Source organism: Tyto alba, unplaced genomic scaffold (genome assembly GCF_018691265.1).
Source record: "Tyto alba isolate M040663 unplaced genomic scaffold, T.alba_DEE_v4.0 Super-Scaffold_100000100064, whole genome shotgun sequence".
Taxonomy (NCBI): domain Eukaryota; kingdom Metazoa; phylum Chordata; class Aves; order Strigiformes; family Tytonidae; genus Tyto; species Tyto alba.
In genome coordinates this window covers 220051-244464 of record NW_024881265.1, presented here as the reverse complement: position 1 = coordinate 244464, position 24414 = coordinate 220051, and the positions used below count along the sequence as shown (strand labels likewise).

The 24414-nt window shown below is 57.0% G+C and overlaps 3 protein-coding genes across 5 annotated transcripts; 2 read left to right on the top strand and 1 right to left on the bottom strand.

Annotated features, from left to right (window-relative positions):
- The first annotated feature begins 68 nt into the window (after positions 1 to 68).
- Positions 69 to 2875, top strand: LOC116960908 (killer cell lectin-like receptor subfamily B member 1B allele B). Its single transcript, XM_042802313.1, has 7 exons — positions 69 to 167; positions 540 to 758; positions 1234 to 1365; positions 1491 to 1607; positions 1751 to 1905; positions 2068 to 2180; positions 2296 to 2875. Exons 1-7 carry the CDS (start codon positions 107 to 109, stop codon positions 2417 to 2419), a joined length of 921 nt encoding a protein of 306 aa, XP_042658247.1. The 5' UTR covers positions 69 to 106; the 3' UTR covers positions 2420 to 2875.
- Positions 2876 to 3660: 785 nt separating this feature from the next.
- On the top strand, positions 3661 to 14496 carry LOC116960900 (zinc finger protein 692). Of its 3 annotated transcripts, none has more exons than XM_042802042.1 (12): positions 3661 to 3699; positions 5490 to 5686; positions 5768 to 5799; positions 6863 to 7270; positions 7955 to 8003; positions 8189 to 8335; positions 8746 to 8874; positions 11258 to 11320; positions 11607 to 11685; positions 12663 to 12777; positions 12900 to 13176; positions 13665 to 14496. In XM_042802042.1, exons 2-12 carry the CDS (start codon positions 5499 to 5501, stop codon positions 14071 to 14073), a joined length of 1896 nt encoding a protein of 631 aa, XP_042657976.1. In that variant the 5' UTR covers positions 3661 to 3699; positions 5490 to 5498; the 3' UTR covers positions 14074 to 14496. The 3 variants fall into 3 exon arrangements, with proteins under 3 accessions (XP_042657976.1, XP_042657984.1, XP_042657971.1); XM_042802050.1 differs by lacking the exon at positions 3661 to 3699 and adding an exon at positions 3773 to 3823 and having other exon boundaries at positions 13077 to 13176; XM_042802037.1 differs by lacking the exon at positions 3661 to 3699 and adding an exon at positions 3773 to 3823.
- A 1562-nt stretch (positions 14497 to 16058) lies between these two features.
- Positions 16059 to 23769, bottom strand: LOC104356786 (E3 ubiquitin-protein ligase TRIM7). The gene is made up of 7 exons (XM_042802124.1): positions 23197 to 23769; positions 20512 to 20598; positions 20190 to 20417; positions 19483 to 19505; positions 18902 to 19017; positions 18483 to 18515; positions 16059 to 17641 (listed from the first exon to the last, which is right to left on the bottom strand). Exons 1-7 carry the CDS (start codon positions 23707 to 23709, stop codon positions 17115 to 17117), a joined length of 1527 nt encoding a protein of 508 aa, XP_042658058.1. The 5' UTR covers positions 23710 to 23769; the 3' UTR covers positions 16059 to 17114.
- Between the last annotated feature and the right edge of the window lie 645 nt (positions 23770 to 24414).

The following is a 24414-nucleotide window of genomic DNA, read 5'->3' as shown; positions in this document are numbered from 1 at the left end:
CTGGGGACACCCCATTTTGGAGGCTTCCGCTTGTCCCCTGCTGTCCCCTCCTCTGCTCAGCAAAACGGGTTTGGGGCCATTTTCCTCCTTGGAGCCAAGAAAATAAATGCAATTATTGCATGCTTGCCAGGACCTGGCAAAGGATGAAAGGAGGAGAAGTGCGGGTGGTAATAAAATAGTGCTTAATTAGGCTAATGAAATTGCTCCTAATTAAGAGGTGCCTGGGTGCATGTGGCTTGGGCGTGGTCACATCTGCCATCTCATCACGGTGAGAGCCGCTTCTCTAAAAATCAACGTATTTACCTATTTTTTTTTTCTTCCGCTATTATTTTTTTTTTGGAGGGGGGGAGGGTTTAGGCAGAAAAATCATTGTGTGTTTTTTTTTTTTTTTTATTTTTCTTGCAGGAGCTTGTCCCACACCTTGCCTTTTCCCCTGTAGGGTGCACCTTGGCTTTCCCACCTCCCTCCTTTCCCCAGCGCCCGTCACCCAGGCATCAAGGCTGCTCTACCCCCCCCCCGCCCCCCCTTATTTTAAGCAGCTTTTTGGGTTCTGGAGCTGCACCCCTGGCAGGAAGCTCGGGCCCCTGCTGCCAGCTCAGCCCTCGATGGCCCAAGGCCGCGTGGTCAGCTGTGCTCTGGTTTCCTGTCCCCAAGCCTGGTGGCCTCTCGGCTCTTCGGCACCATGGAGGATGAGGATGGTTACACGGTTTTAGAGAAGCGGGGCGCAGCGGGGAGCCCCGGTCCCCTCCAGCATGCAGGTAGTGGGGGGTTAAATTTGGGGGGGGGAACTGAGGAAAGAGGAGGTGGTGATGAGAAGCGGGGCGATGCAGCCCCTTGGGTCCCCAAGAGCTGCTCAAGCTGGGGAAACTGAGGCACGGATTGAAGCCGGGGGGGGGGGGGGGGGTGCTTTTTTGGAGGCTGTGGTTCCCACCCTGTTCCCGCTGAGCTAGAGGTCTTGGCTGTGACCCCAAAAGAGGGGAGCAGAGGGATTTGGGGGGGGAAACGACATACCCAGTTCCTGCCACTCATCCTTTACTGGGGTCACAACTTTGTGCAAAGCAGGGGGGTTTTTGGGGGGGGGGTTTCACCAGGGTGCTTTGCCCCACGCCACCTCGTTTCGGGCTCTCTGTTGGGGGGGGGGGATGTGGTGTGACAGATGCTTTTGAGCGCTGCCCGCCCCCTCCCCCCCCCCCCCTTTCTTTTTTTTTTTTTTTTCCCAACCCCTGACCGCAGAATGGAGCCTGGAAGACCCTTGGGGGGGTTTTGCCCCACAGCGAGCGAGGGTCCTTGGGGGACCCCTCCGCTGTCCCCGCTGCCTCCTCGGGGCCACGCTGGCTGCCCTGCTGCTGTCCCTCGGGGCATGTGGTGAGTTGGTGTTGTGTTTCCCCCCCACCCCACGTGTGTTTTATTTTTGTTTTTTTTTGTTTTTTTTTTTGGGAGGGGTGCAGGGGGAGCTCTCCCACTCAGGCTGAAGTGTCCCTCTCTCCCAGTGGTTTGGTTGGTGGCGGAGAGGGGACAGCCCGAGGGGACGGCGGCCCGCGGGAACGCCACGCTCTGCTCCGACCGCCTCAACCTGGAGCTGAGGAAGAGCCTGTGCACCCCAACAGGTCCCCCCACCCCACCCTGGGGTCCCCTCAAAGGGACCCACCCCCTCACCCCCCCCCCAGAGAACACCCCTCCAGCCAAAAGCTGCTGTCCCCCACCCCGGCTCCGCGCCTTAGCCTGGCGGTGTCCATCTGTCCGTCCGCAGGGGGCGAGGGGTGCTGGCTGTGCCCCGCGAGCTGGAGGCTGCGCGGGACCAAGTGCTACTGGTTTGGCAACGGGATCGACCCTTGGAACCAGAGCCGGGTGGACTGCGTGAATCGGGGTGCCCAGCTGGTGATGCTGGGGGACCGGGAGGAACTGGTAAAGGGGGCCGGGTGGGATGGGGCTGGCGGTGCCTGGGGAAGGGCTTCGCCCAGAAATCCGGGGCAAGCACCCACCTTCTGCGGCTGGGACAGGCTAGAGCTTGGGTTTGGGGGGGGTGGCCGGCTGGCACCCCCCACCCGCCCTTCTCCCCCGTTGTAGGATTTCCTAATTGAATCCATCCAGAAACCTACCAGCTATTACTGGATCGGGCTTCTCCTCTCCCCGGTGCAGGGCTGGACCTGGCTGAACGGCTCCCGCCTGGACCGCAGCTGGTGAGCGTTTTGGGGAGAGCCGGGTGTCTTTTTTTTTTTTTTTTTTGGGGGCACCTCTCTTTTCACCCCAGGGATCCTCGTGCGGTGACACGGGCTCCCTCCCGCACCCCGGCAGCTTCCAGCTGAACCCCCCGAGCAGTGGCGGAGCCTGCGGGGTGCTGAAGGGGGGCAGAATCACCTCCGAAAACTGCAGCGCGGAATTGAAGTGGATCTGCCAAAAAAAAGCCACCCACCTCTGAGGCGTTGTGGGGTCGGGGCATTTCCGCCCCCCCCCCCCCCCCCCCCCATATCTTGTAATATGCCAACAGCAAGGTGCTGGCTCATTTGCATGCTAATTAGTATATAAGGAGGGAGCTGCGGGGTTGGGGGGGGGGTGTTGGAGGTATTTGGGGTCGGGACAAGGCGTGGGGAAAAACTGCCACGGCTCAAAAGCATTGAAATCCTCCACCGCTCAAAAGCACTGAAATCCTCCATCCCACCCCAAAAATAATGGGCGAGGCCCGCTCAGAGGAGGAAAAAAAGAGTCGCTGCGGTGTGAAAAAAAACAATTCTTACCATTCTGAAATTCTCAAGTGGTTTCATTGAGTTTGAGGTTTTGGCGGAGCAGGGATGCAGCCGGTGCTCTGCCTGCAACAGCCACCCCACAGGAAGTGATGCTGGGGAAAAGGGCGACAAGAAGTGCTTTTAAAAAATAATAAAAGAAATTTAATTCAAAAAAACCCACTCTTTTTTGGGGGGTGGGGTGGGGGAACTGAGGGAGAAGGTAGAAATCAGCTGGAGGTGAACGCTAAATTTATAACGGCGGTGGTGATGCCAAGATGATCCGAGCTTTTGCCAGGGAGAGAACCTGAAAAAAGATGCTCAAAAGGCTGGAAAATGATTTAATGTAAAACTGGGCTCCTTTGGGCAACATCAGCCATCACCGGAAAAAGGCCTTGGAGCAGGGGGAAGGAGCACAGGGTGAGCATGGAAGAGGTCACCCAGATATGGCACTAAGTGTGTTAGCTTTTGAAATTATTATTATTAATTATTAGCACAGCTTTGGGGCTGGCTCAAAGGGATGTGGGGCAGGTTCGGGTGGGGGGGGGGAGGGCCTCTACCTTCTGCATGAAGGCAACCCAACTCACCTCCCAACCTGAAAACTGCCCTCAGTGGGGCTGTAAAACGCCAAAAAGTGCCCCTGAAGAGAAATATTTAAAAAAAAAAAAATCTACCTTGGATGTGGGCCTTACACACACCCCTAGACCTAACATGGCCACCCCGTCGGTGGGAGGCCGGGGGGGTCCCGGGAGTTTCGCCCTCGGGGTGCGGAGAAGGGGGGAACACACCAAGGGGACCCCAAGGGGCGTCGTCCCGTTCCTTCCCCCCCCCCCCCCAAAAAAAGGGCCTTGATTTCCTTCAGCTCCCACCATGCGGACTACATTTCCCAGCGTCCTCTGCGTGAGGGCGGGATCGGCGCATGCGCAGAGGCGGGGGGGAAAGCGGGCTGTCCGCCATCTTGTCGCCGTTCCTCAGCAGTGTGAGTGGCGTGGGGGGGGGGCGGGGGAGGGGGGGGGAGGAAGAGCGCCTTTGGCTCTTAAAGGGGGCACGGCCCCGGGGTGGGGCCACCGCGGGGTGAGATGGAGCGCGGCCCGGCGGAGGAGGTTCGCCGGCGTGCGGGGCGGCTGCGGGAGGGGACGGCGGTAGCGGGCCGGGGCCTCGGCCCTTCTCCTCCCGGCGGTTTTCCCTTCCCAGCCGCGGGGCCCACTTTAAGGCCCGGCGGCGGGAACGGGGCCGCGGCGGCGGGAACGGGGGGTGTTGGGGGGGGGGGGGGGGGGGGGGGGGATAGAATGGCGGGAAGGCGGGAACCGGGGTTACGGATAGGAGGGGCGGGGCTTGGGGGAAGGAATGGGAGGAGCCAACAGACCGCGGCGGGTGTCAAAAGTGGGCGTGGTTGAAGCGGGTGGGCGGGGATTAGAGGGCGAAGCGCGGGGTTGGGGGGTTGGGGGTGGAGCCAAGGCGTGGGGGCGTGGTCTAAAGGGGAGGTGGGGCTTCAGCTGGATGGGGCGGGGCCAGCGTGGCCTCGCCCACCCTGTGTCCCCCCCTTGGCCACCCCCCCCCATGGTGGAGGGCGACCCCCATGTCCCCCCCCCAAGTCCCCCCCAGCACCCTCCCATGGCCCCCCTGACCCCCCCCAGGCCCCCTACCTGGAGCCTGGCCACCCCCACATCCTCATGTGTCCCCCCATGTGTCCCTGTCCCCCCTTCATGTCCCCATGTCCCCCCCCATGTGTCCCTGTCCGTCCCCCCCCCACATCCCCATTTCCCATCCCCATGTGTCTTTGTACCCCCCCACATCCCCATGTCCCCCCCCATGTGTCCCTGTCCCCCCCCACGTCCCCATTTCCCATCCCCATGTGTCTTTGTACCCCCCCACATCCCCATGAGTCCCCCCATGTGTCCCTGTCCCCCCCCCACATCCCCATTTCCCATCCCCATGTGTCTTTGTACCCCCCCACATCCCCATGTGTCCCCCCATGTGTCCCTGTCCCCCCCCCACGTCCCCATTTCCCATCCCCATGTGTCTTTGTACCCCCCCACATCCCCATGTGTCCCCCCACATGTCCATGTCCCCCCCCATGTGTCCCTGTCCCCCCCCACGTCCCCATTTCCCATCCCCATGTGTCTATGTGTCCCCCCACATGTCCATGTCCCCCCCCCGTGTCCCTGTCCCCCCCCCACATCCCCATTTCCCATCCCCATGTGTCTTTGTACCCCCCCACATCCCCATGTCCCCCCCCACGTGTCCATGTCCCCCCCCATGTGTCCCTGTTCCCCCCCCCACGTCCCCATTTCCCATCCCCATGTGTCTTTGTACCCCCCCACATCCCCTTGTCCCCCCTCATGTGTCCCTGTCCCCCCCATGTCCCCATTTCCCATCCCCATGTGTCTTTGTACCCCCCCACATCCCCATGTGTCCCCCCACATGTCCATGTCCCCCCCATGTGTCCCTGTCCCCCCCCCACATCCCCATTTCCCATCCCCCTGTGTCTTTGTACCCCTCCACATCCCCATGTCCCCCCCCCACGTGTCCATGTCCCCCCCATGTGTCGCTGTCCCCCCCCCCGTCCCCATTTCCCATCTCCCTGTGTCTTTGTACCCCCCCACATCCCCATGTCCCCCCCATATGTCCCTGTCCCCACCCCCCACGGAGCCTTTTCCACCCCTCCCATCCCCACGTCCCCTACCCCAACGCATCTCCTGTCCCCCTCCTCACGTCCCCACGTCCCCCGCCCCAACTCATCCCTGTCCCCCCCCCCCCACCCCCCAGACCCCCCCCATGGAGCCGGGCCGCCCGGGCCGCCAGCGAGCCCCCGATTTCATCCGACGCCAGAAGCGACGGGAGCTGGACGCCCGCCGCAGCAAGTGCCGCATCCGCATCGGGGGGCACCTGGAGCGCTGGTGTCGCCTCAAGGAGCAGCTCGGCTTCGCCCTGCACTCCCAGCTGGCCCAGTTCCTCCTCGACAGGTCCGCAGGGAGGGCTGCAAATCCCTCGGGAGGGCCGAAAGAAAGGTTTGAGCTCGCCCTCACTCCCTTTTTCCACCGCAGGTACAGCTCCCACGGCTGCGTCTGGAGCCCGGGTAGGTGCCTCCCACCCCAAATCCACGGTGACATCGGTTATTTTGGGTCCAAAAAAAGAGGTTTGTGGTGAAGAGAGGAGATTCCTGTTGCGTTGAGGGCTCGGGTGCTGCCGATCCTCAGCCCCCCCCCCGTGAAGGAGGCGGATCGCTCCCTGCCTTGGGGCTGTTGGCATCCCCAGCTCGGGTTTTTTTTGGGGGGGAACTATTTGGGGTTTTGGGAGCTGCTAAAAAAGGGGGAGGTCTGAATCTGGTGGAAACAGCAGGACCTGCGTGAGATGGTGGGGAAGGCGGAGGGAGACCCTGGCCGACGTCCTCCTCACGCTGATTTTACATGGTTGAGAACAACCGAAAAGCCAGAATTTGGAGCTGGTTTTCACCGATTTGTCTGATTTTTTTTTTTTTTTTTTTTTTTTTTTTTTTTTTTTTTGTTGCCTTCACCAGGCGAACCAGAGCCAAAGTCTGGAGCTGGTTTTCACCAATTTCTCTGCGTTTTTTTGTGCTTTCCCCAGGTGAACGGGAGCCAAAGTTTGGAACTGATTTTCACCAATTTGTCTTTTTTTTTTGTGCCTTCACTGGGCAAACCAGAGCCAAAGTTTGGAGCTGGTTTTCACCAATTTCTTTGCCTTTTTTTGTGCTTTCACCAGGCGAACCGGAGCCAAAGTCTGGAGCTGGTTTTCACTAATTTCTCTGCGTTTTTTTGTCCTTTCCCCAGGTGAACGGGAGCCAAAGTTTGGAACTGATTTTCACCAATTTGTCTTTTTTTTTTGTGCCTTCACTGGGCAAACCGGAGCCAAAGTCTGGAGCCGGTTTTCACCAATTTCTCTGGGGGTTTTTTTGGTGATTTCACTGGGAAAACCAGAGCCAAAGTTTGGAGCTGGTTTTCACCAATTTCTCTGCATTTTTTTGTGCTTTCACCAGGCGAACCAGAATCAAAGTTTGGAGCTGGTTTTCACCAATTTCTCTGGGTTTTTTTTTTTTTGGTGCCTTCACCGGGGGAACCGGAGCCAAATTTTGGAGCTGGTTTTCACCAATTTCTTTGCTTTTTTTTTTGTGCCTTCACCAGGCGAACCGGAGCCCAACCTTCTCCACGCCGACGCCCTGCAGCGCCTCGTCGTCCTGTCCCACGGTCACGGCCAGGAGTGCGGTTTTGTCCCCGACGTGAAGCCGCCGGCCGCGGGCGGCGCGTCCCAACTGGTGTGGGAGTGCGTGGCCGGGCACAGCTTCTCCTGGGGTGTCCCCAGGGCGGCGGGGGACCGTCCCCCCGCCACCGGCCACCGTGGAGAGGAACAACGGGGGGACTCGGGGTGCAGCTCCCCGCCGGTCGCCGGCCGCCGGCGCTCACTCCGGCGAGCAGGGCTGGCCGCCCACTCCGGGAAGGGCGAAGCGGAACCGGAGGGAGCAGCTCGGTCACCCGTGGGTGCTGGGGAGCGGAGGGAAGAGCCGGGAGCTGGTGGTGATGATGGCAACGCAGGTGAGCTCCTCCGCGTCCCCTCCTCCACCTTCGTTTCCCCACTGGCTTCTTGATTCCCCAATTCCAGCCCTTCTCCCGGTCCCAAGGGCACATCGACTGGGAGCGGATGGTGCCCCAACTCCGTTGCTTCAGATTGGACAGCACCACCATGTAAAACAGATCTGTGGGCCTTTGCTGGAAAAACAAGTAGTGGAGTCTCCCACTCGGCTTATTTTCTACCGCAAAAGAAGCCCAGATCTTCTCCATCCTTCCCCTCCCATGGAAAAGCAGAGCTGGGGGACCTCAGGTTCATTAAAGGTGTTGAGAAAACCTCACCAAGCCCACACAGATGCCGCTCTCAGCAGTTTCCAAGAGTCACAGCTCTTGTTGTTTACCCAGATTGAAAACTGGGGAGAAAAATCTCCCCTTTTTTCTTTTTTCCTGCCCCCCCACACAGTGGCCTGTAGTAGCTACTTGAGAAGAGGTTGAACTTCTTCCAGTAGAGTCCATTGAAGTAACTTGGCCTTCAATTCTGCTGGTCAGTGGGATGGCACCATGCGGGTCCTTTCCAATACCTGTAGGCTTCCCAACCCTGCTGCCAGATCCACTCCCCATCTTCCTCCTCCTCCCTCCTCTGCCTCTCCCAACATCCCAGCTCAACCAGCTCCACTTCAACTCACCACAACTCCTGTCGTCTCTTTGCAGCTCCCCAAGTGCCAACGGAGATGGAGACCACGGCAAAAGATCACGGGAGGTGAGTGGTGGCACGCACGAGTCTTCCCCCAGTGTCTAACCGGGCTCTCCAAAGCTGAAGGGCGAGTTTGGACCCATCCATCTCATCCCTTGAGTTCTCCAACGGGCAGGCAACCTTTTAGCGAAGACCTTCCACGATTAAAACCCATCGTGGCAGAGTTGACTTTGATCGTTGCGTTCCTGCAGCGGACTCTTCCCAGAGGAGAAAGCGGAGCAGGGGGCTGAGCCCCAAGAAGAAGAGGAGGAAGAGGAAGACGAGGACTTTGCCGAGGACGATGACCTTGCCTACACCGATGACCTGCGTGATGAGAACTACCACCCATCTCTGGACAGGTGAGGAGCTTAGAGCTGCTGGGAAGGAGCCTGTGGACTGGGACCACGTGAGAGCCACTCCACGGGCTCCCAGTCACGCTGTCCCAGTCCCGACGGGTATTGCACTGGGAGGGTTTCAGACCTGACATCTCTGCCACCCTCTTGTCTTGCTACAGCTGACGTAGCAGAGATGGGAATAATGTCCCTATATCACTTAAATAAGGTGCTTCTGGGCTCAAAAGGGCACAGCCTTTTGGGGAAACACCTCCCTTCACTGTATCTCTGCCTGGGTGAGGGTCTTTGCCATGTCCTACCACCTCCAACCGGTGTCCTACCACCTCCAACCGGTGTCCTACCACCTCCAGCCAATGTCCTACCACCTCCAACCACCTAAACCATCTGGTCTACCCCATGTCTGCCTTCTCCCCCAGTGACTCTGAGCCGCAGCGACAACAAAGCCAGACCAAAACCCGTAAGAAACCCGTAAAGGAGGAGCAGCCCCCAACTGAACCGAACCTGACCAGCTCCAGCCCATCAGAGGAGAAGAGTGGACGAGCCAGGTGAGCCATGATGTCCGCGCAGGTGTGGTGACACTGGGTGGTGCCTCTCTTGGGACATCCATCTCTCCATGGCCACTGAATGAGCCTTCCGGGGGACGTTGGAGATGCTGCTGCTTCCCATGCTGAGAAACCCAGGAGGAAACCATCCGACCCAACCGTAAATGATGCTCAAGCCTTGAGCTCTGGGCAGGACAGGAGCCACGTGTCCCCGAGGGGGTTTAATCTTTCTCCTCGCAGTGCCGGCGTCCGCAGGGCAGAGCTGCATTGCCAGGCCTCGTTGGGTGCAGGAGCTTGCAAAGGGAGGGGGGGTCCTGGCACGTGGATTTTGCCACGGGGTGCGGGCGCTGAACGAGTCATCGTTTCGTCTGCTGTGTCTCTCACGGAGCTGATCCCCGCGCTCGGGTGGCCTGAGAGCGAGGACGTGCTGCTTGGGCAGGGGTTGAAGACCTTCAGCCACCCCCGTGGTGGGCGTCGGAACCTTTCTTTCACCTCTAGAAAGCCATCAAGTAGCCTGGAGGTTTGCAGCAGCAAGAAATCCATACGTTTCACCTCCTACTCCTGTCTCCACCTATAGACACGGGGCTTCTCCAGCAGCCAGAGCAGCTCTATACAGCCCAGCTATATTGCCCGGCAGCTCAAGCCCATGGGGAGAGGTGAGGAGAGACTGCAGCGCTGCCAACCTCAAGCGTTGGCCAAGGGACGGCTTGATAACGACCACAGTTATTGAATCTGCAAGCACTCTGCCTGTTTTGAGGCCGAGGGTTAGGTTTTAACCTCTCCTCCCCAGCCACGTGGGCTCAAAATTCACTTTTCCGTTCTAAATCAGCTCAAAGTCATCAGTCTGGTTTTTCTGCTGGGTCTTTACGCATGAGTGTTAAGGAGAGGTCGGTCTCCATGCTGAAACAAGATGGTCCGTGTGTTGCCTCTCGGGTCTGACACACAAGGAGATGTCACCTTGCCGGATTTTTCTGACACTTTCGTTACGACGAGGGTGTTAAAAACCCCCTTTTCCGTTGGAGTGACCACGTAAAACCGCCTTGTAACGCACCTTGCCTTCGCCTGTCCTGTGAAAGCCAGGACCAGCAGCAAAACACACGCCCCAAAACTCGACGCGTAAGTATCGTGCTGCTCCAATAAGACTTTTATTGATTTTTTTTTTTTTTTTTTCCCTCCTGACTTTAATACGGTGTATTGCCGCTTCTTTTCGGTGCTAAACACCCTTCCCCTCTCCTTGCAGCTCTGAAACCGCCTCGCGGCGAGAGCGACAGCCCTCGTGGTGGCCCGGTCCCGGCAAAGGAAAACGTGACGGTAAATCTGGCATTTGCTTTTCTCCTCTTCCTGCCCTCAATTTGAGGTTAGAAAGGTTTGGGTTAAGCCCAAAAGTGACTAAAAAGAGGGATTTTTCACATCCCTCTGGCATTTTTGGGGGGGGGTGGTCCTGCACATTTTCCATTCAAAATCCTGGTGTTCAGCTCTCCAAAAGTGCCTGAAGATGCACCTACGGACCAGTGGAGATTTGCAGGAGCGGCTGGTCAAAGTGGCCGTTGACTTCCCTGGGCAACCAGGGTGGTTTTGGAGCTTTTAACCCCTTCTCCAAAGCCCTGCCTGAGCTTTAGGCCAGTGCTGCCCTTCTGAAGGCTGAGTTTGGTTACAAAGATCACGTTTCCAAGCGTCGGATTAATTTTTCCCCCCCGCTTTTGTCGCAGCGACTGGGAGACCGGAGAGAAAATACTATTTCACGAGCAAAAAGCGAGAGCCTCCAGGCTTTGGTGTGTTCATCCTCCTCTCGCTTCCCAAAGGTAATGCCATCGTGAGCTGCTAAACCATTTTGAAGAGATTATGGACAAAGATGCCAAGCCTCGGTTTTATTCCATGCTGAGGATGCGGTCTGGCATCGTCGTCTATTAACAATCTCTTTATTTCTCCTCCCTACAACAATACGCCTCTTTTGTTTTTTTTTTTTTTTTTAACGCATCTTTCTTTCGTTTCAGGATGTCAGCCAGAAATAGCTGCTGTTTCCACGGAGCTGTGGATAAATTATAGATCAAACGAGGTGGACAGCAACCTTAAATGTCCTGGGACATATCCAAAACCCTGTGAAAGCCTTTTTTTGTAATGAGCAATAAAAGAATATTTTCCTATTTATAATGTGTGAAAGGTGCATTTGTTAACAACGGCGTTTCCTGCTCCGAGGGGCAGAAAGGCTGAATTCCCCAAACGGGAGAAAAAAAAAAAGAGAAACGGTCGCCCCGAGGATGGTTTTAAGGTTGTGGTTTGGTTGGAAACCCATCAGCTGCGAGGTTGGAGGACCTCGGCTTCTCGGTGGGGGCGAAGAGGGGGGGACAAGAGCCTCACTCAAGACTTTTTTTCTTTCCCGTCGCAGCTGCAAGAGGCGAGCGCGGCCGTGCGACGAGGACGTGGCGCAGATCGGCCCGAAGAGGATCAGGTACTGGGGGCCGGTGGGGAAGGGGGGAGCCGCCGCGCCGTTTCCCAGCCCCTCGGGAAGAGGAGAAGGTGCAGCTCAGCCCTTCCGTGGTGGGACGCCCTCGGCAAGCGGCACCGGCTCTGCGAGGGGCCTCCTGAGCATCCCGAACTGGAGCTTTCGGTGGGTGGGAAGATGGGTGAGGAGGCCCGAGCGGGGTGCCGGAGCCAAAAGCCACGCCGTTTTCAGCAATCCTCATCCTCACCGCCGCCGGTTTTTTCCCCTCCCTCCCCTCTCTCCCCTTCTGCAGGAAGGCGGCGAAGCGCGAGATCCTCCTCTGCGACTTCGAAGGCTGCGGCAAGATCTTCTCCAACCGCCAGTACCTGAACGTGAGGGCTGGGGACAACCCCTGCGCTTAACTCCAGCTCTTCCTGCGCTTAAATCCAGCTCTCGCTGCGCTTAAATCCAGCTCTCGCTGCGCTTAAATCCAGCTCTCGCTGCGCTTAAATCCAGCTCCCGCTGCGCTTAATTCCAGCTCCCGCTGCGCTTAATTCCAGCTCTCGCTGCGCTTAATTCCAGCTCTCGCTGCGCTTAAATCCAGCTCTCGCTGCGCTTAATTCCAGCTCCCGCTGCGCTTAATTCCAGCTCCCGCTGCGCTTAATTCCAGCTCCCGCTGCGCTTAATTCCAGCTCTTCCTGCGCTTCAATCCAGCTCCCGCTGCGCTTCAATCCAGCTCCCGCTGCGCTTCAATCCAGCTCCCGCTGCGCTAAAATCCAGCTCCCGCTGCGCTTAAATCCAGCTCCCGCTGCGCTTAAATCCAGCTCTCGCTGCGCTTAAATCCAGCTCTCGCTGCGCTTAAATCCAGCTCTCGCTGCGCTTAAATCCAGCTCTTCCTGCGCTTAAATCCAGCTCTTCCTGCGCTTAAATCCCCCCCTCACGCCCCAGGAGGTGCAGCAGCGGAGCTGGGCACCAGCATCCCTCCCATTCCCAGTCTCTGCTTCTGGGGCCGCTGGGAGCTTTGCTGACCCACCAGATGGGGCAGATTTTGCCTGTCCCAAGCTCCATTTTGGGCATCTTGGGTGTTGCGGGGCAACCGGAATCGGCCACGGCTTTCCAAAGCTGGCTAACAGATACAGGACTTGGGCCCCCCCCGTGTTCAGCAGCAGCTCAGCGTGCCCGAGGTCACTTGAAGTCCCACCACGCGCTTCGGGGAGCATAACGGGGGGGGGGGGGGGGGGGAGGTTGTCGCTGGAAGTTTCCCTAGGGCTTCCTCCGAGCGCAGCTTCTCGGCACCGACCTCCTCGCTTCTTAACCCCCCTTCTTTTTTCCTCCCCCCCCCCCCCCCCCCCCCCAAAAAAAACGACAGCACCACAAGAAGTACCAGCACGTCCACCAGAAGACCTTCACCTGCTCAGAACCCAGCTGCGGCAAGTCCTTCAACTTCAAGAAGCACCTCAAGGAGCACGAGAAACTGCACAGCGGTGAGTCAGCTGCCTCCGTGCAGGCACGTACGGATGTTTTATGGATAAATCTCCCACCTCTGCTGGGCTACACCTGACCACACTCTAGATGTTACCGCACCCATTTTCTTTCTGCTCCCCAGATCTACTCCATCATCATCTCCGTTTCTGTGCTGGGAAAGCATCCTGCCTCCTTAAATTCACCCTGAAAGCATCCCGACTGCTCTTCCAGGCTGGATCAAGCCTTAATCCTTTTTTTTTTTTTTCTTTTGATTTTTTTTTTTTTTTTTTTTTTTTTTTTCTCCCTTCTGCCCCCACAGACAAGCGGGACTATATCTGCGAGTTCTGCGCCCGTTCCTTCCGTACCAGCAGCAACTTGATCATCCACAGGCGCATCCACACAGGAGAAAAACCCCTGCAGTAAGTACCAGGCCCGTCAGCGTTTCTGGTTGGCATCGGGGTTTCTTTTCCAACCCAAATTTAGCTTCTCTGGTTGGCATCGGGGTTTCTTTTCCAACCCAAATTTAGCTTCTCTGGTTGGCATCGGGGGTTTCTTTTCCAACCCAAATTTGCGGGTAGCCCGAGGCCTGGCTGTTATTTTTCCTTTGCCTAAAGGTTTCTGCCCCCGGGGCTGATCCAGCAGCTCTAGGAGCAGCTTGGGGGGGGCGGGGGTTTGATTTGGAGAAGCTTAATAAGCTGGGACTTGACGAGAGCGATGCATTTCCTTGCCTGGAGGGTGTGCTGGAGCCACACCGAGCTGAGGCGGCTGAGCAGGGCGCTGGCTTTGCTAAACCCACGTGAAATCCCAGCACCCAGGCGGGGCCGGTTCTCCTTTAAGTGCTTAAGCCCTTGTTAATCCAATTTTTAAATTTTTTTTACCTCAGCTCCCGCTCTCTTTTCTCTCCCAGGTGCGAGATCTGCGGCTTCACCTGCCGCCAGAAAGCCTCCCTGAACTGGCACATGAAGAAACACGACGCCGACTCCTTCTACCAGTTCTCCTGCGACATCTGCGGCAAGAAGTTCGAGAAGAAGGACAACGTCACCGCCCACAAAAGCAAAAGTCACCCCGAAGTGCCCGGCGGCCCCCCTCCAAGCGAGGGGGCCCAGCGGCAGACGGTGCCATCCCCGGCGCCCGATTTCGGGGCGAGGCTGGAGCACCCGGAGGCGCCCGGAGCGTTGGCCGGGGAGCCGCGGGAGCTTGGGGACACCCCGGTGAGGGGTGGGGAAGCGGAGAAGAGCTCGGCCGAATCTCAGGGGGGTATCGGGCAGGATCCAGGAGCGCCCCAAGGCCGGGTGACGGACGGCCTTGGCTCGTAGCAGGACTCATCCTCCAATTTTTGGACAAAAGAAGGACCGGGCGGCGGGACGGGGGCAAAGCGAAACGCCGCCGGGGCCCCGCGGCGCCTGGCAGCGGCGCGCCCAGCTGCCCAAACCCACACGAAACGGGGCAAGGACCCCGGCGCTTCCCGACGGAAATCCCAGCTTTTCCACCCAAACCCAGGCTTCCCTCGGCCTCGCCGCGGCGCAAGGAGGTAGCGCGGGTTTGCGAAAGGCGGCGGCAGGCTCCTCAATAAAGACTTATTTTGTGTAAAAGCGGGGCTGCCCGCTCGCGCCGCCCACCTGGGCGCCGAGTCTCTGTGGGGAAAAAAAAAAACAGAGGGAGAAAAGGGAGATTTCCGCGCGCGGCCTGGCGCCACGCCCCGTCCGAAGGTTGTATTTAGCACAATAAAAACAACAACAGAAAAAAAAAAAAGGGTGATTTAGGTCAGGAAGTCAGCGGTAGGTGGAGAGGATCAAGGCCGTATCGGTTTTAGCCTCAGAAACGGGCGTTATTTAATCCAGCGATGGTTTCTCAAGTCCTGTAAGCACCACTTGCTTTTTACCGAGCCTTTTTGGAAAGGATTGTTGTATTTACGCGGCCTCGAAGGTCACCAGCGTTGATGAGAAAACAAAAAAACAACCCTGCGAGCGTAGGCTAGAAGATGCTTTTGATGTAGATAAAGGGGCTGCGGGGAGGATGGAGCTCACCGGGGCACCCGTGGGAACTGGGGACCCAAAATGGGGTTGGCTGTAGGAATTAGAAGTCAGGCTGTGCCCTTCAAAGAACACTTTTGGGGGAAAAAAAAAAAAAAACAAAACGTTTCAGGGGAGAAAATGGGTGTTTGAGGTGGGGTTTTCCACTGCAATAAGCAGCTGGGGGTTTTGTTTCCAGCTGCGCCGAGGGCTAAATCCCAGCTGCTGCGAGCGACGAGCGCGGCCCCGTATCCAAACTGAGGCTTAGAGAAACCTGATAACGGAAGGAAATGACCCAAAAACCGGGGCTGAGGGCTCCGGGAGAGCTCCCACCCCAGGGAGAAATCGCAGGGTCAGCTATGGTGCCGAGATGCTCTGTCATACCCCGGCTCGGGGGCATCTGCTTTCCTGCTGTTTAATATTTTTCTGCTCAGAATCAAAATTGGGGGGATTTCCCGGGGGGAACGGGGACCCCCAATTTCCCCCCCCCAGCACAACCCGGGGCAGCAGCACCCCCTCACCCCCCCGCCCGCTCCTTCCCCCTGCACCCGTGGTTGCACAAAGGCCGCGTCCCCTCCGGGAAAAGCTTCTGCCCACCCACCCCCAAAAAAAGAAGATTTCACCCCAAACCCCCACTTTTTCACCCCCCAGAAAATAAAAGGCTTGGTGCTGGCCCTAGGGAACAACAAGGGGCCCCCCCACTTTGACCATGCATGTCCCTAACATTGCTCCCCCAAAACCAGGCCCGCCCCTTCCCCTTCCTCTCTAAGGGTTCATTTTAAAGATTTGCCTTGTTGCTTTATTCCTTTTCTAGCAGCTCTGAGTTGAACAAATTTAGATATATCTATATACATACAGATATATATCTATATATGCGAGGAAAAGGCGGGGAGGGTCTTAAACCTCCCAAAATAGGCTTTTTTGGGGCATTTAAAGTCAATCTAAACTTTCATTTAAAATGAAAGGCTTGGGACTCAGGGCCTTTTCGTGGCACCCAAAACTCGGGGTGTTTCTCGGCTGAGGGGAGGGCTCAGCCCTCCTCAGCCGCACCCTGCGCTGGGTAAACCCCTCCCCACTTAGACACCCCCCTTCCCAAAAACCCCAAAACCCCCTCCCCGAGCTGCTTGGGGACAAGGAGAGGTGTCCCCAGCTCTGTTCACCTCGGAGAAGAGGGTGGCTGCAGGTCCAAGCCTGCGCCAAGAGAGCAGCTTTTACTTCCACAGCCATCAGATTGTTGTTTTTCTTTTTTTTGTTGTTTGTTTGGGTTTTTTTTAGGATTTTTATGGATATTTTTTTTTTTTTTTTGCACAGCAACTTTTATTTCCCCACTAAACAGAGTGACAGGGCAAAGAGACGTAACAGCATCGCGGGCTCACACGAGGGCGGGCAGGGGGTTTAGAAAGCACGCGCGAGATCACACCTAAAACAAGGCTTCCCCCCCCCCCCCCCCACCTCCTCTTTTTCCCCACAGCCTGGGTTTCCAGCGGCAGCTACCCCCCAAATCCACAAAGCCAAACCCACACCCCCCCAAAAAAAAAAAAAAAACAAAAACCAAACAACAAAACACCTCCCAGGTTTGAGGTGCATCCCTACAGCTACACCCATCTCCTTTTTTACTCCAGCCCCGGGGCTGCGGCTCCCAGCTCGACGCCTGCTCAGCGTTACCGGGAGGGGGGAAGCGGTGAGGGAGATCGAGGGGTTTTTGCTCTCTTTAGCGCTAGCGGCAGAGAAAAACGGGCTCGGTCCTTTCCCGGAGGAGGAAAGGAAAGCGAGGGGGGGGGGGGGTGGGGTGGGGAAAAGCTAAAAGGTGACCTGCAGAGCACCGGTGTCAGAAAGCAGGGGTTGGGTACGGTTACCTCTCCTCCTCCTCACGCAGGTTTTCTAGCCCTCAAGCTTCCCAGGGCGTGGGAAAGCAGGTGGTTTTGGCTACAGATCGATGCAGGATGCAATAAACCCCTAAGGTAGCTTTTTCTCCCTGGTTACATCCCTGTTTACATGGGGCAGCCAACTTAAAAAAAAAAAAAATACAAACCAAGAAAAAAAAAAAAATAGATGGGGTTGCTTATACAGCAGGCCAGAGGGGGGGGGGAACTAACCCCACGCCGGGGCTTCTCAAGCAGCCACCCTCAATGGTTGATGCCCCAGAGGAAGGTTTTCAGGGTAAAGAGACCCTAAACTTTTAAATGCAACAAGAAAAAGTTAACCCTGAAGCCGAACAAGGGACAATCATGAGTTTCAGGGGTCCTTTGAAAGCAAGGGCGGGGAGAAAAAAGGGGAAAGGATCGGGCACTACTTGCAGGTCACCTTGGGGAGAGTTAAAGAAACTGGGCCGGGGGGGGTGGAGCTCAATTGCAAAGGGAGAGCGAGGAGCCCACATAGAAGAGCCAGAAGAAAGGAAAGATCTTTTCGGTGAAAGCGGCCGTGAAGGTGAAGATGGGAGCCATGTTATCGGCGTTGTAAAACGCCACCCACCCGCCTTCGTAGTCCAGGTACACCCCGATCTTCCTGGGCCTCTCACACAGGGACAGGGGCGTCTCCGGGGAGGTGAAAGCCTGATACTGATCCCAATTCTTCCCCTTCCAGTTCAAGCCCACCGCCCAGATCCCCTCCTCCGGCGCGAAGTCAATTTTCTCCTTCCTCCGCACCGACTCGCGGGCCGCCCCCAGGACCCAGCTCTCTCCATCTCCCACCTCCACCTCCCAGTAATGCCTCCCAGCTACGAAACCCTCCGCCGCCAGCACGCAGAAAGAATAATCGAATCTCTTGGGGTTTGCCGGCAATTCCTGCGGAGCACTCCTGAGCCGTACGCTCCTCTTGTCCTCCGACAGCACCAGGTAGGGGTTGGCAGTGTCCGGGTCCAGAGAGAGATCACCTGGGCAGAAGGAAACACCGACGTGAGCACCTGCAAGCACAGAAACCTTCTCCCCCCCCTCTCCCCAAGGGGGGATTCATCCTTCGGACGACACCAGACGAGTCACCTCCAACAGCTTCGAGCACCCGAAGCGCAAAGAGCCGCAGGGGAACAAAGACCAGGCTCCACTTTCTAATTAAAAGCAGAGAAACAGCCGGATCTCTGCTGCAAATCCACCAGCCTGCCCCACCTGAGACACCTCTTTGCTCTGGAATAGAAATTTCTGAGCAGAAATAACTCTTTTTTTTTTTTTAAAGTCTGTGCCAAGCGCCGGAGAGGAACGAGCACAAATATCCTCGTGTTTAAGGGCTGGTTTTGTACCCGGGGGACGGTCGGGAACTAGGGCTGCACAACCTGGAACTGACTGTGAGAGGGCAACATCAGAGAGTGCTGAAAGCAAAACAGGTCTGGTCCTGCGCTCAAGCCAAGGAGACGGAGCTCAGCAACGGTCCTGAGCTACCAGCAGCAAACGCAAAGGTTGCAAAGTCCATCTCAGAGCTACCTCAGCGAGGCCAAAGGTCTCCTCGCTCCGGGTAGAGCCGATCAGCTTCTGGAGAGTCCTCTTAACCCCACAGTTTCCTAAAAAATTCCAAGGCTGAGCCTTTTGGGGACTCCCCCAGCAGCTGAATCTTTTATTTTTTTCCCCTTCCCTTGGCAGCGCCAGCAATAATTTTTCTCCTCTCCTGACCTCTAAGGGTAGTTTGAAGGTCTTACCGCTGAGATCCTCCCCAGGGAAGCTGAAACTCTCAAATTAAACCTTGCAAAAATGAAGGTCACGCTCCTCAAACCAAACTGTGCTCACCTGTGTCATTCTCCAGCTCGAACCGGAGGTTCTCTGAGGGAAATAAAAAAAAAAAAAAAAAAAGAAATTGAGAACCTTTTGTGCACAGGGAGTCCCCCGGGGATGGCCTACACGCACACACGACCTTGCTCCCTGCCTTACAGCCAGCCACCAAACGCTGCTGCTCGGGAACGATCCCACCCAGTCACAGCAGACTTCCACACAGATACCCACGGGCAACCAGCTGCTTTTCGAGCAAGCAGGGCTTTCTGGTTTAGATAAGCAGATGCTCAAACAATAAAGACTTCTCCCAACAAGCCCAAGGGAGAAGCAAGAGCACAGCTCAAGCCAAGTCATCTTTTTAAGTTCATCTCAAGTTGAATTAAACGTAGGGGGCTAGGAGGCACCAACTTTTAAAGAAACCCTTTCTCAGCGCTCACCCTTGAATTCCAGCAAGACTTCTTTCAGCACTGCACTCTTCTGGGAAAAGCTCTTGAGTTTCTTCTCCAGCTCCGCGAAGCCAGCCTCCGGCTTGCAAAACATCCAGCTCTCAAAGCTGGGGAGGAGAAAGCAGCATTAGGTTTCCTCTGGAAAAAAAAAAATAAAATCTCCAAACTAGAGGCAGGGAAGAAACCTGAAGAGGTTTGGTGTTGGATTTTTCTCCCTCTGTCAGCGGTCGTGAGGCCACACCTGAGGACTGGGGCCAGTTTGGGGCTGCCCAGGATGAGGCACGCAGGAGAGATGAGATGTGGGGCCCGATACTGGTGCTGATGGTGTGGGTTTGGGCCCTCATCAACCAAATTACTCCACAGTTTTCTCTGGGAGGATGCTCAAACCCTCCCCGCAACCCCCCTGCCACAAAGCCCCTCTGCAGAGGTTTGGGTTTTGCCTCAAATGTAGCACCGGGGTGTGGGTGAGAACCTCAAGACAGGCAAGAGGGGGAAGCTGGACAGGGTGTACACCAGCTCTGCCTCCGGTGGGAGCCTCCCAGTTAACCCAGCAAGGGCTCAGGTTCGCTCACCTGCTTCCAGCTGGGGCAACACCCTGGAGTTTAAAAAAAAAAAAAAAGGGAAAAAAAACAAAAACAAAAACCAAATTAATCAAAACAAGTCTCTCTTATCTCACAGCCTCCCAAAATCCTCCCCGAAACCGGCCCCACAGCTGCTCTGCTGAGGGGATCAGCTCTCAGCAGCTGTTTCCAAAGCAGACTTGGACTCATAGAGATGGCAGACTTGGTTTATAATTATGGGGGTTTTCATCCCTTTTTTAGTGTGAGTCGAACACGTGCTTCTTTTTAAAGAAATTAAGAAAAAAAAATCATGACTGCCATCAGACTGCCAAAACCACGAGGATTCAGGGCTCACAGCAGCAATGGAGCACCACAAAACATTTGGGACTTGGGGGTATTTCTCAGTCCTCAGCATCAAAGGGGGACCAAACAGCTTCACTCCCACAACCATCAATTTTACCCCTCAAAGCTGTGCTAAAAATTTGGGTTCCCACCTGAGAAAACAGCCCAGCAGGTCAAAACCCCTGACTGGTAGATGGGTCAGCTCCCACGCAGAATTAATGGACTCGAGCTGTCCCCCAGCAGAGCACATCAAGCACCCTGGGGTCCCTGTAATGGCATTTTTTGTCCCCGGGGATCCCAACCCCAAGCTCTCCCGGGATTTACACCCTGCTATCCCATCACCTCTGGGCTGGGAGGACACGTCCCAGGAGTCTCACCTGCCCAGACTGGTTTCCTGGGCCATTTTCTCCTCCTTGCTCGCCCAGCAGTTTATCAAGCTGGGCAATCTCCTCGGAGAGCCGGGAAACGCTCTCATCTCTCCTCTTGACGATGTCTCTGTCTAACTCCTCCAGACGGGACAGCAGGAGCTGCTCCTTCTCCTCCAGGAAACCCCGGAGTTCCTTGCACTCGGCCACAATCTTCTGCCTCTCCACTTCCGTCTGCTTCTGCAAAACCCAGAGGGGAAACCCACGTGAGACTGACATCCCTGTGGCCTTGGGGGGGGGGGTTTGGGGAAACCCCACATCCCGAGGCACTCACCAGCAAGTCCTCGCTTTGCCTCTCCCTCTCAGCCTTGGCTTCTTCACGTCCTTTCCTCAGGGAGCTCAAATGCTCCTGTGGCACCTCCTGGAAGGAGAAAGAGGAGATCTGTTGGGAATCCTTCTTATTTGGGCTCAGGAATATGGAAGAAAAGGATTAGTGGGGGATTCCCTCCTGCACTGCTGCTAAAACTGGCCAAATTTCATCAAACACGGGGGGTTTTTTGCAGATGGAAAACACCACGAACCCAAACTGAGGTGAAGCCATCACTGCACCCTGTCCTGTCCTCCCCTCCCCTACTATCCTCAACTTTTACTTTTGAGCATGCCAAGAAAGCCAAAAACTTTCCCCCCCATCAGCCCCAAAACCACCCCCTAAAACAGCCTGAGCACTTGAGAGCCAGGTGCGGGAGAAGCAAAAATAAACTAAATCAGAGCTAATTTGTATCTCCCTGTAAGAGCGCAGCTGCAAACGCAAACCACCAAATCCCACCCACGTGAAAACCCCTTCCGCCTCAGCGCCTCTCGGGATCAGCTTTCACATCCCAGCCCTGCCACGAGCTGGGGAGACCGGCTGAGGCACCCCAACATCTGCCTGAACCCCACCAAAATGAAGGGGCCGGCCACCTCCAGGCTGCTCGTTAAGTTTATTAACGGCTCATTGCTGGAAACCATCCTCCTTTAAGTCATTTGACCTCCAAGAAAGACAGAGAGGCTCCTAGCAACGCGAAACAAAAAGCAGCAAGGCTTTTGAGAGCAAGCAGCGACAGATCTTTTTATAAATAAAACACAAAGCTACAGAGATTTTGCTGTTGGGAACCAGCTGTGCAAACCAGCGCTTCCTATCTTGTGATAATGCAGAATTTAAGCACGAGATAAAAGCAAAGATTGGAAAAAACGGGATCACGGGTTGCAAGCAGCCCCCAAGGGGGAACAACTAGTTGTTAAAAAATGCATGAAAGCAGATTAACAACGGGAGGGGGGGGTGTGTGTGTGGAAGAAGCAACAGCCTGAGCAGTGTTCAACAGTGGATCTGCCTAGAGGTCCTCAAAAAGGACAAAATCCCAAATTTGGAGGTGGTGGGGACGCTGCCAACTCAAGCTCCAGCTTCTCACTAAGAGCAACCACGGCCACTGCCGACGGCAAGGACGGCGCAAGCGGGCACCGGCAGCGATTTCAGTACAAAATTCAGTATAAAAGCTTTTGGTGCCACCTGCCTCGACACCGATATTTGCAAGAATTAATATGCAGTGGTTAAAGATCACGCAATCCCCTTCTTGCCCCGGCTACGCCGGTGCCACCCTCCTCCTCCTCCTCCTCCTCCTCCTCCTCCTCCTCCTCCAGTCGCTGCTGCGCAGTAAACATCCGCTCCCCGGCCGGCATCTTGGTTTTCCTCCACCTCGCCGGAGAAACGAGGCCTGGCCGCTCAGGATCAGGCAACCACACTCACACGCCTCTTAATTATTAATTATTCCCAACAAGGAGCTTCCCTGCCCCCCCCCCCCGCATCGTGACATGGGGGTCATTGCTTCGTCACCGTGGAGGTTTTGGCGGAGATTAAACGCTGCCGGAGGCCAGGCTCCCTATTCGCTCTGCGTCACGTTGCTCAGCCACCCTGTGCTCGTTTTTTGGGGTTTTTTTTTTTTTTTTTTTGTTTGTTGAGGAGGGGGGGAAAAAAAAAAAAGGTCATTCCTGGGGGATTCCTGCTTCACTTCAGCCCCAGATTGTGCTTGGCACTAAAAAAAAAAACCAAAAAAAAACCAAAAAACCAACCAAAAAACAGTCCCCCCACCCCCAGGAGCCAGGCTCCGTGCTCACTCCAGAGCATTTCTGCCCAGGGAAGCAGGAGCTGAGGATTTTGGGGTGTTTAATGGGATTTTGCATACTCACACCTGCACAAACACGACCCCAGGGTCAGTTCAGCGTTATTTCACAGAGGAGCCCAAACTGACCTGCATCCCCAGTATCTTCCCAGTTAAACCCAGCTCCGTTTTGCACCAGGGATATTCCGCCATCCTGTCGTACTGCGTGGGGTCAGCCCCCACCCCAGCGTGTCCCCATCTGGGGGAGATTTAAGTCCCTACTGCACCCCGTATCCTGCCCCACTGTAGGAAAAAGCACCCACCTTGGAAGGGGGGGGGGGGGGGGGGGTGTCCCCATTCCACACCCCACACCCTCGGGGGGGGGGCCCCACTATCCTCACTGCACCCCAGGTACATATGAATGGGGGGTACCCATCACGGGGGTGTTCCCTTACACCCTGGGAGCAGTGGGTCACCAGTGGGTATGAGGGGGGGGGACGACACAGTATACCCCTATTGCACCCCTAAATCGGCGTGGGGGGTGTCCCTGTTATTCTCCCTTCACAGAAAGGGTCCTTATTGCATCCCTCACCCCTGGGGGGAAGGGTGTGTGCGTGTGTGTGTGTGTGTGTGTGCTCTCCTGCACCCCAAACAGGCTCCCCGTGGGGGGGGGGGGGGATAATCTCATCGCACCCCAACCTCCCAAGCGAGGAGGGGGGGCCCTACTGCACCCGATGTAGGCTCCCAGTGCACAACCACCTCCAAAAAAGGGGGTCCCGACCGCATTCCCAATTCCTTTCCGCACGCAGTATGTGCTCCCCAGCTCCCTGCCACCCTCCCCGGGGGGTCCCTACCTCCCCCCCCCCAGCCCCCCCAGCACTGACCTCCGCGGCGTGGGCCGCCTCCTCGGCGGGCAGCACGGTGTGGGTGCGGTGCTCCCGGGAAAGGTGACAGACGACGCAAACGGCCCGCCGATCCTGGACGCAGTAAAGCCGCAACGGTTCCCCGTGGCGGGGGCAACGCGGCGGGCCCGGCGGGCCGGGAGGAGCGGCGGCGGGCAGAGGCGGGGCGGGGGCGGGAGGCCCCGGCGGCGGTTCGGCGGGGCCCGGCGGCAAGCCCAGCTGACGGACGATGTGGACGATGTTGCCGAGAGAACGGTTGGGGCGGAAAAGCCGTTGCGGTACCGGCTCCCGGCACTGCGGGCAGCAGAGCCGCCGCGCCGAGTCCTCCCAGCACTGGGTCACGCAGGCGCGGCAGAAATTATGCCCGCACTCCGCCACCAGCACCGGGTCGTTGAAGTACTCCAGGCACACCGGGCACGTTAATTCGTCCTGCAGGCTACGGGCCGCGCTGCAGGGAGCGGGGGGAACGGCGGGGGGAGCGGGCGGCGCCTCCATGGCGGCTCCGCGCTCCGCTCCGCCGCTCCGACGGCCGGGCGGGAGGGGCGGGGCCGCGCCTGCGCGGAGAGCGGGGGGGTGGGCGGGGCCGCGCCTGCGCGGAGTGAGGGGACCCCCCGCCCTGAGGGGAGGGGTGGGAGTGCGCATGCGCGGGAGGGCGGGGGCGGGTGTGGGGGGGTTTCTATAGGGCCCGGATGTCTGGGTGCCTATAGGATGATGGAGGGGGTGGATGTATCGGTGCCTATAGGGTGCTGGGAAGGGGGCCCGGATGTCTGAATCCCTATAGGATGTTGGGGGGAGGGTGGATGCATAGGTGCCTATAGGGTGCTGGGAAGGGGGCCCGGATGTCTGAATCCCTATAGGATGTTGGGGGGAGGGTGGATGCATAGGTGCCTATAGGGTGCTGGGAAGGGGGCCCGGATGTCTGGGTGCCTATAGGGTGTTGGGGGGGGGTGTGGGAGCATCGGTGCCTATAGGGTGCTGGGAAGGGGGCCCGGATGTCTGAATCCCTATAGGATGTTGGGGGGAGGGTGGATGTATAGGTGCCTATAGGGTGCTGGGAAGGGGGCCCGGATATCTGGGTGCCTATAGGGTGTTGTGGGGGGGTGGGAGCATCGGTGCCTATAGAGTGCTGGGGAGGGGGTGTGTCTGTATGTGGTGCTGGAAGACCCCAAATGTCTGGGTGCTTATAGGATGTTGGGGGGG